Source organism: Corvus brachyrhynchos, unplaced genomic scaffold (genome assembly GCF_000691975.1).
Source record: "Corvus brachyrhynchos isolate BGI_N302 unplaced genomic scaffold, ASM69197v1 scaffold175, whole genome shotgun sequence".
In the NCBI taxonomy this organism is placed as follows: Eukaryota; Metazoa; Chordata; class Aves; order Passeriformes; family Corvidae; genus Corvus; species Corvus brachyrhynchos.
The window spans coordinates 254,361-268,651 of NW_008238448.1; the positions used below are offsets into that span (position 1 = coordinate 254,361).

The 14,291-nt window shown below is 40.9% G+C and overlaps 1 protein-coding gene and 1 long non-coding RNA gene across 4 annotated transcripts in view; both read right to left on the minus strand.

Annotated features, from left to right (window-relative positions):
* EMCN (endomucin) overlaps window positions 1-14,291 on the minus strand; it is a 55,150-nt gene that overhangs the window by 5,205 nt on the left and 35,654 nt on the right. For 2 of the 3 annotated variants that reach the window (XM_017736859.1, XM_017736858.1), the window contains exons 7-10: window positions 12,789-12,854; window positions 11,207-11,302; window positions 9,492-9,516; window positions 8,393-8,454 (exon numbers count right to left, since the gene is read on the minus strand). In XM_017736859.1, the coding sequence (XP_017592348.1) occupies window positions 8,393-8,454; window positions 9,492-9,516; window positions 11,207-11,302; window positions 12,789-12,854 (249 nt within the window). The remainder of the gene's footprint in view (window positions 1-8,392; window positions 8,455-9,491; window positions 9,517-11,206; window positions 11,303-12,788; window positions 12,855-14,291) is intronic. The other variant, XM_017736860.1, reaches the window with a different exon arrangement.
* On the minus strand, window positions 3,334-8,386 carry LOC108447307. The gene is made up of 2 exons (XR_001862794.1): window positions 3,916-8,386; window positions 3,334-3,777 (listed from the first exon to the last, which is right to left on the minus strand). It is a non-coding gene; the product is annotated as an uncharacterized LOC108447307 (long non-coding RNA).

The window sequence follows — 14,291 nt, forward strand, 5'->3', positions numbered from 1 at the left end:
AGCAGTTTGATGTTCTGCTAAATATCCAGATGCAACTCAAAGGGCAAACCAAGAACATTCAGATTAGGTGCAAGTAAGAAGACATTTATAATGATTTCAAAACAGCGTTAACTGACACAAATAGGTTCCAAGACTGAAAAAAACCCAAACTTGCTCCCAAACCATCACCCACCAAAACAACTGGTTTGAACCTTGCTTCCCATAAGGGAAATGAAAACTAAATACTTGTGTTCGGTAGCTTGTTAGAACAGATGGCATTTTAATAGATTGAAGAAATTATTTCACACTGAAGTTTTTGGTGACTGAGAAAATAGAGTGTGCACTGGAGGTGCTCAACCAGTCCAGATAGATTACCTGGATCCTTTAAAGGCTGTCACAGAATCATAGAATTGTTAAGTTTGGAAAAGACCTTTAAGATCAAGTCCAACCATCAACCCAGCAACATCACCATGTTCACCACTAAACCATGTCCTCAAGTGCCACATCTACACATTTTTGAACACTTCCAGGAATGATGACTCTGTCACTGCCCTAGACAGCCTGGTCCAACAGCAACCCTTTTTGTGAAGAATTTTTCCCTAATATCTAATCTAAACTACCTTGGTAAAACTTGAGGCCATCATTGAAAGAGAAAGGGCGTAGTTCCACAAAATATACCAACAAGAGCAAAATTGCTGTACAACGTTGTCAGTGAAAAACTGGGATTTTATTTATTCTGGATTATGCATTTAGAGAAAGATGACACACAAACTCTAGTGTTGTGCAGCAGGAGATGGAAGGTATCAGGAGAAACTTGAACTGTCAGCTGCTCACTATTTAGGTATTCAGCATCTTGAATAAAGGTATTGGTTGGTGTTCTGATACTCTGATCCAATTTGATGGGTACTATGGCAATAATTTTCTGATAATGGGTTGAAAATTCACTGTATATTTGTCCGCCTTGAAAAGTAAGTGCGCAGCCTCAAAAAAATGGGAGATGAAGGAAACTGGAAGAAAGTATTTGGTGCATTTAAAGTGCTACCAACTGCACAGCTGCAAGTGCTACGTGACCCCCTTTACCTGTGGTCCTGCCTTGTGACACCTCTCCTGATGGAGGAGGAGTTGTGGGCTCAGATAGATTGGCAGAGGGCAGTGAGAAGCCAACCTCATATATATCACGCACTTCTACAAAAACTGAAAGAAATGATGCACAGTTTGAGAAAGAGGCCTTAGGCAGAATATTTGGAAAATGAAATCAGATACTGATGTGGAAGTTTTAGCTGACAGGCAAAGCCTGCCATTACACCTTTCATTCTCCCTCTCATCCTCCAGTGTTGCATCTGTTTGTTGATTTTTGTCTAAAATTGGATTGCAAAAACAAAGACATAGGCATCATGAGGTCTCTAACTATTACTGTCATATAACAGACAGATCTCTAGTCAAACTATCAGGTTCATTGCTGCAGGAGGCTGCAGATATCACAGCAAACAAGACAAATTTGTGGAATTAATAGCCACTGAAATCTGTGAAACACCAAGGATACAAAGTCTGATTCAGGATGTCTCCAAGCCACAGGCTGCTGGAAGACTATGGTGGAGGACAGGTTATTGGAGTCCTTTCCTGTTTGTCACGCTTCCTTTCACACCTCATGTGATCCACCCTCAGTGACAGGATTTGAGGCTACAGAGATCCAAGGTCCGAGCAGGTACAGCTGGCTCAGATGATGGTTTCTTAGCCTCAGTACTAAAGGAGTTGGTGCTGTAGCAACCACCACAATACAGCACTGGTCTTTCACATACACAGCCTCCACGTGGCTACCCTTTGTACACTTCTGCTAGAGCCTTGGTCACCGATCCACCCAAAGAAATTGGCAGCGTAAGCACTGGGCCTGATCCGATACACCCTGCACACATCCTCCTCTAAAACATGGCCATGGTTCAAAAGGATAAAGATAAGGAAGACGTACAAGGAAAAAACCCAACTTTTGTACTCATAAATCCTCATCCTTCAGTGTACTTGTTTTGAGTTCATAGAAGGTAGACTGAGTACACAGATACTGAGGGCTGTTCCAAGCTGAAAGATAGCCAGGAAAGAAATAGTGCTGCAGTGAAAATGCAGGGTTTTCTTCCTAATTAAAATTTCACTTGTGCAGTATTTGTTTTGATTTTTCACTCACAAATATATCCATTTCTAACTATTAATGTTGCATCCTGATGCCAATATATGTGAATAAGTAATGGGTACAATCAACTGAAATTACAGATTACAATAAGGTCAGTTTTGAAGCTCTGAAACAAACATTTCTTTGTCTCACCGTTGTGGAAGGATATTGGATTAATCTCACTACAATTGGCCCTCTTCCCCTGCCCCTCCACATTTGATTCAGAATCTGAATATAGTATTCAGAATACACACACACTGCAGAACATCATGACATAAAAGAGAGTACAGACTGAGTACTATGAGTACAGAAAGCCTTTGACCTGGGTAAAGCCCTCTGACATTATTGGGAAAGCTGGAAGTAAAAGGATGTAAAAACAGTCTTTCACATAAAAAATAGGTCGTACCGCATCTCAGATTATATTGTCTGTAAGAAAGAAATTAATTGTGCTGTTATTTCACTGTAATATCTGCTGCTGAGAAATTGCTGGTAAGTGGCACTCAGGTTTGGAGCAAAGAATTAAAGCAAGCTTTCCATAAAATCTGATTGCAGAAGCCTATCTTTTATAAAAGTATAAAACTACCTCTGCAGACACAGGAAACAAAATATCTATTTTTACCATACTGAGATAAAAGAAAGAGGGGTGTATTACAGATGCTGGAGAACAGCATTAACTGGGAACCAGTGGCTGGGTTTGATGTGGGCCAGTGGGTCCAGCACCTGCAATGTACTGCAGCTCCCCTGCCACACACTTCACCATTTCCCTGCAAACTGCTCCTCGCTATGGCTAGCACGACAGAAGGATCTGAACAATTCACCATGGCAGAGAGAGGGTGTGTGGAAAAGTTCAGGCAAAGGACAGGAAGGCAATTGCTGCCGAATGGGCAGCAAAGGGTGGGAGGTGGCTCCCTCATGAGGAGCATCTCAGAAAACTGCAGGCTGTAAAGTCAGCAAATGCTTCACAGGGGAAAACATCACCTGACCCTCAGCAGTCTGAATGTAAATGCTTTAAAAACCCTTGAAAATATGCACAGCTCACAAGTCAAATTAGAAATACAGAAGGAAGCATATGCTGTTTTGACTACGGTTTGACTATGTTTTTGACTACGGTTTTGTCCAAAAGTTTCAGCTGGAAGTGTGTGCAGTCAGAACTTGGTGGTGAGAGTAAACACAAACAGAGTCCAACCACAAGCTGTAAGGAGCTAAGAAAGTTTATTCCACAGTTTCTGTGAAGAAAGAAACACAACTTCAGGCTATTATACAATACAAGGTTAAAAAAATAGAGTATCAGAAAATGAGAAAGAGAAGGAAAGGGAGGGAGGTACTTGACATCTTTTTCTGTTGCAAGGCGAACCTTTCCTACAAAGTGGCATCTAGGTGTTCTACCTGCAGGGGAAAAAACATAAGACCCTGAAACTACGTCTCAGAATAGGAAACAGAAAAAAATCAGTATCATATCCTACATTAGCAGGAACATCCACTCTTACCGTTCCTAAGCATGCAGCATGCCAGCAGACTGCTCTTCACTGACCTACACTGCTTATCTTGCAAGTAATTGGAAGAGGGAAGGGAATTTCCATTGACAGAGTGTCTCATCTAGGGGGTCAGATTCTTCTGCTCCTAAAGACATCTGGATCCTAGATATAAAGAAAAAGAGGTCAAAGTCCCAATGCATGTTGAGAAACCTCATGGCCCACTATGGAACCATGCCCCCTCACAGGGGTAAATTTCCCTTGGTTGGGTCTGTAATGAGGTAAACCCCAAAGATTTCTTACCTTCTTAAATGTCACGGTCTGTGCTTAGATGTACTCAACATAACAGGAAACGAGGTCTGCATCAGCTCCTGATTTGTCCCATTGTACCAAAACCACATCTGTGGTTTGATGAGTGAAGCAGAACAATTAGTCTCAGCATTTGGAGGGTCGTGGAAAGCAGTGACGAAGACAATGGCATCCGACCACACTGTTTCAGAACATCACAGGATTTTCCATGTCCAAGCCCTAGCACCAGTGTGGGTTGTCTTGAGGTACATTCAGTTGAAGCAGCAGATAACAGGTCTAAGGCCATTATTCCTGTTGAACAGCAGCAGCTTTTGGAAGAGATGTGGAGCATATGGAGAATGCAAGTTTTTCTGCTTCCTCGGTTCATGCTATCGTGCACTGCACTGCCATCTCAGAGCACCTCTAGGTATTAAACGATCTCTTTCTCCAGCATGATTGCAATAGGTTAAAGGGGTTTCAAATGGACCAGGTTAAGTGTCTCCCAAATATCCATCTTTGCCTGGTACATTTTCTCATCTCTGTTTAGTAGCAACACTTGAATTTTCATTTTTGTCCACAATGGGTATCTTTGGAAGCCCTAATGCAGACAAGTACCACAGACCCTTCTCCAGCCTCAGGTGCCTTTCAGCAAACTCAGTGCAGAACAGGCAATACGCCTACAAGCCAAGTAAGTCATATCCTACCCTTTCACGTCAAAACAGCTCAGTCTGGTCATAAATCATGCTTTATTGGATCAGCTTATGCTTAGGTGCCAGGATTATACCCATGCCGGAAATATTATGTCACCTGCACATCCCTACGAGACTTTACATTGAATATTGAACTGGTGTGCTTCTATTAAAAGGCCTTTCATACATTTTACATGCTCTAGAATAGTTATTCCAGGCAAGGGCCATAAAAGAAAATTGTCAAGTCATTACTCAGGTATCAATACTTCTATCACGCATCATACACCGGTATGGAGTAGCCTTACCCAATTTTCTATTTACTAACCTTTCTGTAACGGAACAATTTTCATTCCTCGACATTTTTCATCAGTCCTTAAAAGGTGATCAATAGCCTTGCTGTTTCTCAGTGTAATACACAAGAACCCTTACAGAAAAAGTTAGGTCTGTTTTCAAGACAGGCAATACTTTAACCTCATAGCTGATGGTATTGATCTCTTAGTCATCAATTAAAACCCTTCATCTTATATTCTCAGGAAATATAATTGTCACTGACAAGCTAAATGTGCAGTTCTGTGGGCTATGTTGAATCTCAAATAAATATTTTTGCAGGTAGGTTTTCTAGAATGCTGTATTGTAGAAGACCATTTATTCTCCGTAGGGAGAGTCACCCTAAATTTGCCTGTACAGCCAACATGAAATGGCTGCCGTAAGTCCTGCATTTGTACATTAGTGTAAAACTTCTGAGATGATTCAGCATCCTGAGCATTTTTATCCAAGACGAGTTTTCAAGTTAGATGCAAGAACAGGCACTTATCTTGTATCAGGTGTTGCAGTTCACTGACAAACATGCATGAAAAATTTACTGAGTCTAGTTTAGTTTTCAGGTTTTTTTACTTTACATCAATTCTACACCAGTTGTGCCTTAGAGCTCAAAGCCATTAGCAATTCCATCTTTCTAAGAAGATTTATAAAAAATGAGAATATTAAAGCTCCATTTTACCTAGTATAATACCATTAAAAAACATTACATTAGTCCAGGCTTAATTGAAAACCATTCTTTTCCTGTATTCTTTTCACATTAATTGTAGGTATTTGAAATAATACTCTTGAATTCAGCTGTGTCTCTGAAAATGGAGTCTTTCCTTTTTCTTTCATTTCATATCCAGAACCTAATTTTAGAAGTCCCGAAATAGGATCCTTCAGTAGTCCATGGACTGCCACAGGTCAGCCCGTTCCAGCTCAAGGCAGATGGGATAAACAGGGATAAACAGCCCTCTGGACATCTCTTTCAACTATGTGCAGCTGGCATAGTTTTTAGACAGATAAAATAAGGCAAGATTAAACTCACCATAACCTTTGATCAAGATCTATGCACAACACTGACACAGGGTCTTTCCAAGTTGCTAGCTTGAACAGTTTGTAGGTCCTTATTTGTCCTGTATATATTTTACAAAATTATATAATCTCAAAGTCTTCTGTTTGGAATAAAAAGCAAAAATTAAAAAAAACCCAAATGTATACTTCTAATAAAGCTTAATTTGAATACAAATCAAAGCAGAATTTCATTGTATATATGCTTGACCTTAGGGAGGAGCTGCCTATTCATAGTGAGAGGATGATGTAGCCTTGCCTGTAAAGTTAAGGCTGCTCTTTAGAGCTTTCTAATTTTAGTCTTTCTACTCACAACTCCTTGTAGTTTTGCTGGTACGTGCAGAGACAGCCACAATACACACTTTCTAAACAGCTGGACCAAGGAAAGAAGAAGAACACAGGCAAAGAAGTTTTATGCAGGGCAATTGCTGTCAGTAGTTGTGAGAAGGCCCATGAGTCAGACAGTTCTTGCGCCTATACTATAAGAAATATTTGCCTTTATGCCTGAGCTTTTAACGAAGCAAGTAAATCTGATTTCAATGGGGAGGCATCCTAACATATTTGAAATACCTGTATGAGTGACAGATATTTCTGGAAGAAAGAGACTCCTCTGCCAGAGTGCTTTTAAGTTAAGAAGTAAAGCGACTCTAAAAACCTGGGCAAAAGCAGGACTTCAATTTATGTGAATGCATTTTTAATTTTGAAACATATAATGATGTAAGAATTCAAGAGAAAATGGCAGCTAGTTTAAATATGAATTGTATTAATGAGAAGAGGGCAAGAATCTTGTCTTCTAAGTGGTTATGACTCAAACCTTCTAATTATAGCATGCACAAATCATACTTCAGTATAAAGGAATATCAAGCATCCTCTGGATGGAAGATGCTCAGATAATCTGTGAGCCAGTAGCTGATTAACAGGCACCAGAGCTCATCTGGGGGGAAAAAAAAGTGAGCCTGTGTCTTTTCTCATTTACCCTGCTGTAAGCCACAAACATTTCTGCTACTGTCAATGAAGTCACTTTATTTCTGAAATGGCATGAGGGCAGAATCAATCAAAAAATGTCCATTAATTAGTTTCTAACTTCATTCAGTTTAAAACAAACAAACAAACAAACGAAACGAACAAAAAAACCCCACAGTGGGGCAGAATGATGTGTCCTGTGGTGGAGCAGGCCCTTCCTGTCCCACTCTACCCCTAGCTCTGTGTCATGAGGCCATGGGGAGGGACCTTGCCCGACTCTGATTTGTTGCAATGGCTGCGAGAGATGCCCTGTAGGCGTTTTGGACTGCATGAAAACTTCTGGGAGTTGCAGAGAAGGCTGGAGAGTCTAAATTGTGCCTCTCCAGCAAGCAGAGGATAGTTCAGATGAAGTGCTGTATTTCAGAGGACTTCCCAAGGATTTGGACAAAAGGAGAATGCAGTGATTGGTCAACCTCAGAAATGTCAGTAGGAGAAACAGATGGCCAAAAAGCTTAAAGACAAAAAAAGAGCTTTATACCTAAAAAGTAGGAAGTAAGTGATGGAAAGACTTCTGCAGATGAGGGGGGACCTACATGACTGAGAAAGCATTGGGTGAAGGTGTGAAGTTTCACCATGGCTAGCTCTACCATGAGAGATTTAGGGGTTTTGATTGATTAGTCAGAATTTTGTTCTGCCTCAGTCTTATTTTGTGCTACTCCATTTTTTTTCAGAATCTATAACTGCATCCATCTCTTTCCTTTGAGACTTTGCTTTCTTTTGTGCATGTTATGAATAACCTTTGTTCCTTTAGGCTTTATACCCCAGATTTTGTAAGAACTTGAAGCACAGGACAGACGGATTTGCAATGAGAGTAGGATTTTGAATGCAAAGGGTTACTGAGTACAGGGCTCAGTCACTGTACACTGACTGACACCAACTCCAACAGAACCCTGATTACATACAGCACTGACCCCAAGCCTTTTGATCGCTGGGATATTAGCTCAGTTGGTTGGAGCATGGTAATAACCACACCAAGGTTGTGGGTTTGATCTTCATGTGGGCCATTCACTTAAATTCACCTGAGGGCCCCTTCCAGCTCAGAACATTCTGTGATTTTGATATTACCAGTCTTCAAACCTCCTTTTACAGCCAGATCTAGCTGATAAATACCATGATCACTGTTACTCCTGAACATGCCTAGCTAGATCACTTACCATCAATGATTTAAAAAGTATTTTCCTAAACCAGTCATACATCTCATTCCCAAGTACTGACAGCACACACAGAACAGCTGAACTGCAGCTCTACAGGATCCCAGTCTGGGGATTTGCACTGTAGAGGAATTGTTTGCAGCAACTTTGACCTGACAGAAAGTGAACACGGGCTTGCTGTAAGAAATGACATCCCAAAAGCTGCTCTTCTCTGAGCTCAGACAGGGAAACAGACATACACACAAAGGCAACACTCACCAGTCTCAGAAGAAGTTGTCTTCACAGAAAGAAGTTTGACTCCTTCTTTGTCTGACTGGGCCCTGTTGAAGCCAGAAAACATTTAAGCAGACAGTCAGCACACATGCTGGTCAGCCAAACAAAACTCTAAAATTATGGTCCCGAGGAGGCAGCATCTACTCCAGTCTACACTGGCAGGCTTAAAAAGGGCTTTGCATGGGGTGATGAAGTGGAAATCTTGGTGGTGGAAAACACCATATAACAATATCTCTGAAAATACCTTTCTCTTACAATATGTAATAAATCAAGTTTAATGACTCCAGGCTTAATCTAGGACTTCACAGAGGAGGTACATCTGGGGAAAAGGAGTCATACTTTTTCTGTCAATGCAAGCCCTTTAGACATATTGAATTGCAAAGGACCACTTCAGATGCCCAGGGAGTCAGGGCTACCAAGTAAATCAGCAGCCCAAATGTTGCTTTTGGTCATAGAAGTGGCCACTGCCAAGCTCAATGGCCTTTAGCACGTATCTTCTAATGGATCTTTCTCAGTTTCCCTCTCCTCACACTCCTTATGCTGCTACTATTTCAACTGAGCCTGTGCAAATGGTCTAGTGGAAACAAGATGGGACAGAGGAACATGATAAAATGGGGACCAAAAGAAATGTAAATATAAATATAAATAAATAAATACAAAAATAACCCAGAATAAAAAGGAAACACATTAAAAAGAAGGAAAACATGAACAAAAAAAAGGGGGTGGGAAAAGATGTGGGGGGAGAGGGGAGGGATCAATGGGGGAAAAAGTGGAAAAAAAAAAAGAAAAAGACTGGGCCAGTGAGTCCTGTGGCACAGTATAAGCTGTTTATCCATTTCAAAATGACCACTTGCAAAACAGTTGAGAGTCACCACAGTTCTACCCATGCTGAAACAGCTGCTTATCATGCATACAGGTCTACAATAACTGCAAGTGCAGCACTTTCAACAGGATATTTCTCTTTGGGGTGGCAACTGATTATATGTTTGAATAGAGAAAGATGAAAGAAAATCCTATGCAAAATCTGCTACATTTAGAAGTGCCCTGTGATAGATCTCCAAGCAATGAAAAGGATCCAACTTACTGTTCAGCGCCATTCTCTTGTCTCTCTGGAAGAAGAAAAACAAGTTAATATCATTTTGCCTGCTGGAACTCAAACCCCAAACGTTTAGACATGACTATTGCAGTTGCTGGCACAAGGCTCAGTTGTAATTTTGCAGTATTGCATTAAGTTCATTCACACAATCAATCAGCTTCAATAGTAATTGTTATTTTTCTGGTCATCTATGGAAGCGAACTGATGCTGCTCATACTGATGCTTCTGGAAACCAGGGAGAATGACAGAGGACTTGCCCAAGAGCACAACAGAAGCACATTTTTCCCTGCAGCTCCCAAATCCCTGGGTAGCTGGCACAGAGGACATGAGCATGCAATGGTTCTTGAGTACACAACAACTGAGCTAAAAGATACGGGCTGAGGGGACTGAGAGAACAAGGGTGTTCCTGAGGCCGTACCCCCTGTGGGGTACAGCCTGGCACGACATCCAAGAACAGAGTTTGTCATCCCCATCGATGAGGAACAGGTTTGTCTCCAAAATGAATCATATGCTGAATGTATTTTATGCTTATGTGCAAGTGTGGGCAGATAGAAGGGGCTGGGGGTTACATCAGAGACACGGCACCAACTCCATGGCACCAAATACGGGGCTTTCCATCCGCAGGGGAAGTGCACTGGATGGGTCTGGGCAAATCCTACAGGAAGCACCACAGATACCTACTCTATCTTCAAAATGAATTTGCTAATACAGTGCCTGATGACATTTGCGCAGAGGGGAGGCTGGTAAGGAAATGTTCTTCATCTCACATCTTTGTCTCTTGACTCTGAATATTCAGTAATTTCCTAAGTAAGGATCATACCTTCCTCTGTTTATCTGGGTCTGTTTTGCCATGTCATTGGCTAAATTGGTTGTGACACACTGTTTGTCTTGGTTTACAGTTTCAATACCCTGTTGTGATTTTGTATTTCCAAGGCTGGGTGATTTCACAGCTCTGCACAGGTCTCCTAACTCACGGCAGCTCACAGGGACAGAAAAACCACAGTCTGGATTCAGATCTGGATTTTCACTTAATGGAGATTTCCACTTACCTGTGGCCTACTTGGGCAGCCCTGGAATATTCATCAAATGGACTCTGATGGAACTATAACCCATTATCTTAAGTGTTTAATGGACAACAGAGAAACAGATACTGACTTTAGCTGCTCTGTCAAAATGACTATTTCTGCAAATACTATTTGCTCAGGGATTTTGTTCCATGCACATTATACTGTAACTGGAAAATTTTACTCGTGCGTCATGTGCGTGTGTGTGTGTGTGTGTATGTATCAGGTATATCCCAAAAGAAAACATTGATATTTCTTTGCCTGTATCTAGAAGAAAGATAAAATAAATAAAGGGATTTTGTTGAATATCTTCAAATTTAGTTTTCACTGTCTATTTCTATCTGATTGATTGTGTTAGCACAGGTGTTTGTTAGCTCTTTGTAGCTGCAAAATCACGAACAAAAGGCTTTACAGCATTATATGTTCTCCAAAAATCATTTTTGCTCACTCTGCTCTTCCTACTGATTTTGAAAATGAAGTGTTAGTTTCCCACTTTAGGCAAAGCACTTCAAAATACAAAAGGCTTTCCCACCAGACTGCCACAACAGTGATGGTTAAGGTAATCTAAAAGAGATCTTTTAATAATGAAAAGCACATTGATTTCCCCCCCCTCCCCTGCAGAGAAAGCAAACCAAATACCTGGAGTTTTCTTCTGGCACATCTTGTACAAAGCCACCAGTGAGAAGACAGAGAGGGTAATGACTATCAGGGTGATGACAATTGGCAAGATAACATCTGCAAAAGAGGGAGAACAATTCTGGCTGCTGCCTCTGGCTTACATTGCCTCTGTGTATAGGCACTAACACACACTAACACACACTAAGGTGAGAGGCGTGCTAAGCTCCATTTCACCAAACATTACCCATTTCTCTGGAGCAGGGTAACCTGCTGCTCCTGTTACTCTTCCTGCAACCACTGAGCCTCAGGCTTGGACTCTCTGGGGAGGGAAGACTGAAGCACCTTCCTTCTCCCACCTTTACTCCTTCCCTGACACTTGTGCTGCCCTGTGGAACTGCTTTCACCCATTTTTCAATAAAAGAACAAAGCATCTGCTCCACTGGGTGTATCATAATTTTGAGGAAAACACTCGTCATTCAACCCCAATGCTGATGGCCTCCAAAGGTTTTGTGAGAAAGTTGTGTTCCAGAAATAAATTTTTTGAACATGCAATTTATTTTTTCCTCTTTAAAAAAAAAAAAAAAAAAAAAAAAAAAAAAATTTTAACTTTGCATTGTGCACCCAGGAAGACACCAAGGAATTACATAATTCAGTAACATTCCCCACAGCACTTACAACGAGGGATAGAAAATGCAAGATCTCCTTTTAAAATGAGGACATTTCTTTCCTTTTATTATTTCCCACCATCTGCCATTTCCTGACAGGTGTTTCCCAGCCAAGAAGCAAAAAAAAAAAAAGCATTATGTAATGAAGAAAAGCTTTCCCGGGGAAACATATAAACCCAGCTTCTCCCTTTTTATCTTTTCTCTGGCAGCAACCAGCCACATTCAAACTTATCAGGCACTGTTCCACCTGCTGGCCTAAACCCCGTGTCAGGGGGAGGCTGCATTCAATGGCTCTCGATGCAATTAATATTTAATATTCATATAGATGTGTCTGTGCATCTATGGAACTAGAGGGAGACCGCTTACAGTGGGAAAGCATCAAACATATTTTGCTTAGCCAGTATGCTGGGTAGGAAAGAGCAAATCTGCAGCAACACTCTTGCCCCAGAGATGCATAATATTAAAATGAAAGATTAAGTAGCATGCATCAGGCAATTATCAAGTGCTTAAAGAGTCTGCAGAAGACTGCCTCCTGGACCTTTCCTCCCATGACGATAGGAATAGTATATATGTATCATACATTCACAACAACACACTCATATAATATGTACAACATGTATATGAGCAACTTTTTTGTATGTTCCCTTGTGTCTTCTCTCAGAGGGGATGACTCTTTTTCTCTTTTTTTTTTTCAATTTTACCACTCTGAATCAATCCTGTGCTGCTCTACAGTGAGAGCGGTGTAAACTTATCAAGCTCTGTTTTTCTTTGAGAGGAGTTTTATAACCAGCATTTAAATGGTTTGTAATAGGGCTTAAGTCCAGTAAGGCTACAAATAAAAATGCCGGTTTAATTTGTCTGCTGTGCCAATCACTCATCAGAAGCAAAAGTGACCAGCTCAAAACTCAAAAGCCATACAGTTAAGTAAGAATACTCACTAGAATAGCGGATATCACTCCCTGTCTGAGTCTGGTTTCCAGAACTGCTTTTAGGATTTCCAGAAGCTAGACATGCAAAAGAAATACTGCCTTTCAGGTAAACATGTATTGCCAGAATTCCCCAAACAACTCCCTCTGAAAAATCACCCTCCCAAAACAACTTCTGTGTCCCCAGTTCTGGAGCTTCAACTTGGTGCTTCACATCTATATTTCTTCTCAATAATACTTGGAAAACTTGACAAGAGGGGTGAAAAAGTTTATCTAGCATGGCCTAGAAGAAACACACACTTTGTATGGGTGCAGATCTCCCTAGGATTGTCTGCTTGTCCACTTACAGGTTGTGAGCTACAAAGTTTTTCACTTTGAGGAGGTTATGGTACTGTTCAACATTGAAAAGAACTTTTAACAAGTAAATAAACATGAAAGAGAGTGAAAATTAGACCTGTCTCCAACAGAAGAAAGACCAAAATATTCACTGCTAATTAAAAAAAAAAAAAAAAGTGCTAATAGTAGATGAAGAATTCTGAAGAGGTGCAATATTTGTAGATAGCAAGTTTCTTGAGTGTTGTTATATATGAATGTGCCTGCTCTCTGCCACATTTGGAGAGAGCAATGACTGTTGTGAGCCTCTGGGACATTTTTTAGGGCTGGATTTAAAGGAATACATTTCTACCTTCAGGTGCTAATGTGAATTTGAGTCAGGTATCAACAACACAAAATATTTATTACCTGGCTGCATACAGCCTATGAAAAAACAATGACTAAACTTCCAGAGAGAAAACAGAAACTGCATATATCGGTGTTTCCCTGGGTGTAATGTATAACACATGGGATTGCATTCCACATTGGATGGAGGCTTGAGCAGACAAGTGCTCACTGCCACTGAAGGAGCTGACTGGCTGGACAGATGTGATGCAAGGTCAAGCATTTCCATTGCTGGGTTAAATATCAGAAGTGGCTCTCAAACAAAGGCATCTGGGGAAGGTGATCTCTTGAAAAGGGGTCCTAGCAGAGGTTATAGCTCCATATAAAAGTGGTGAGAACATGGTAACAGCCATTGAGGTTTTGTTACTCAGGTACCTACTCACAACCCACACCTGTAGGATCGCATGGTTCCTCTTCCAAAGAGCAGAAGAGGGCTCAAACTGTTGGGTGGAAGCTATGAAATTAGTTAAGTCATTAAAACCAATTTCTTATGGCCATTTTGAGGTCTAGAATACAATTTTGTTCTACTAAGTCTCTGAAAGACATGTCCCTGTTTTTACAGAAACTTTTGTATAGGCAGTACTTGTAACTTGTCATAGGTTAGCAAGCATAGTCCCGGAAGGGATGTCCTTGCTAAGGGGTCCTTACAGTTTCCTCTGGGAACTGACAGAACCTATCAGCTGGCCAGTTTGAATATGGACAATTCTTTAAGCCACTTAAATTTGTGATCACCTCTGTGATCCACATTTAAGAATAGGCAAACTCCCCCTCCAAGCTCTCTCTCGTTTCCGGCGCTGG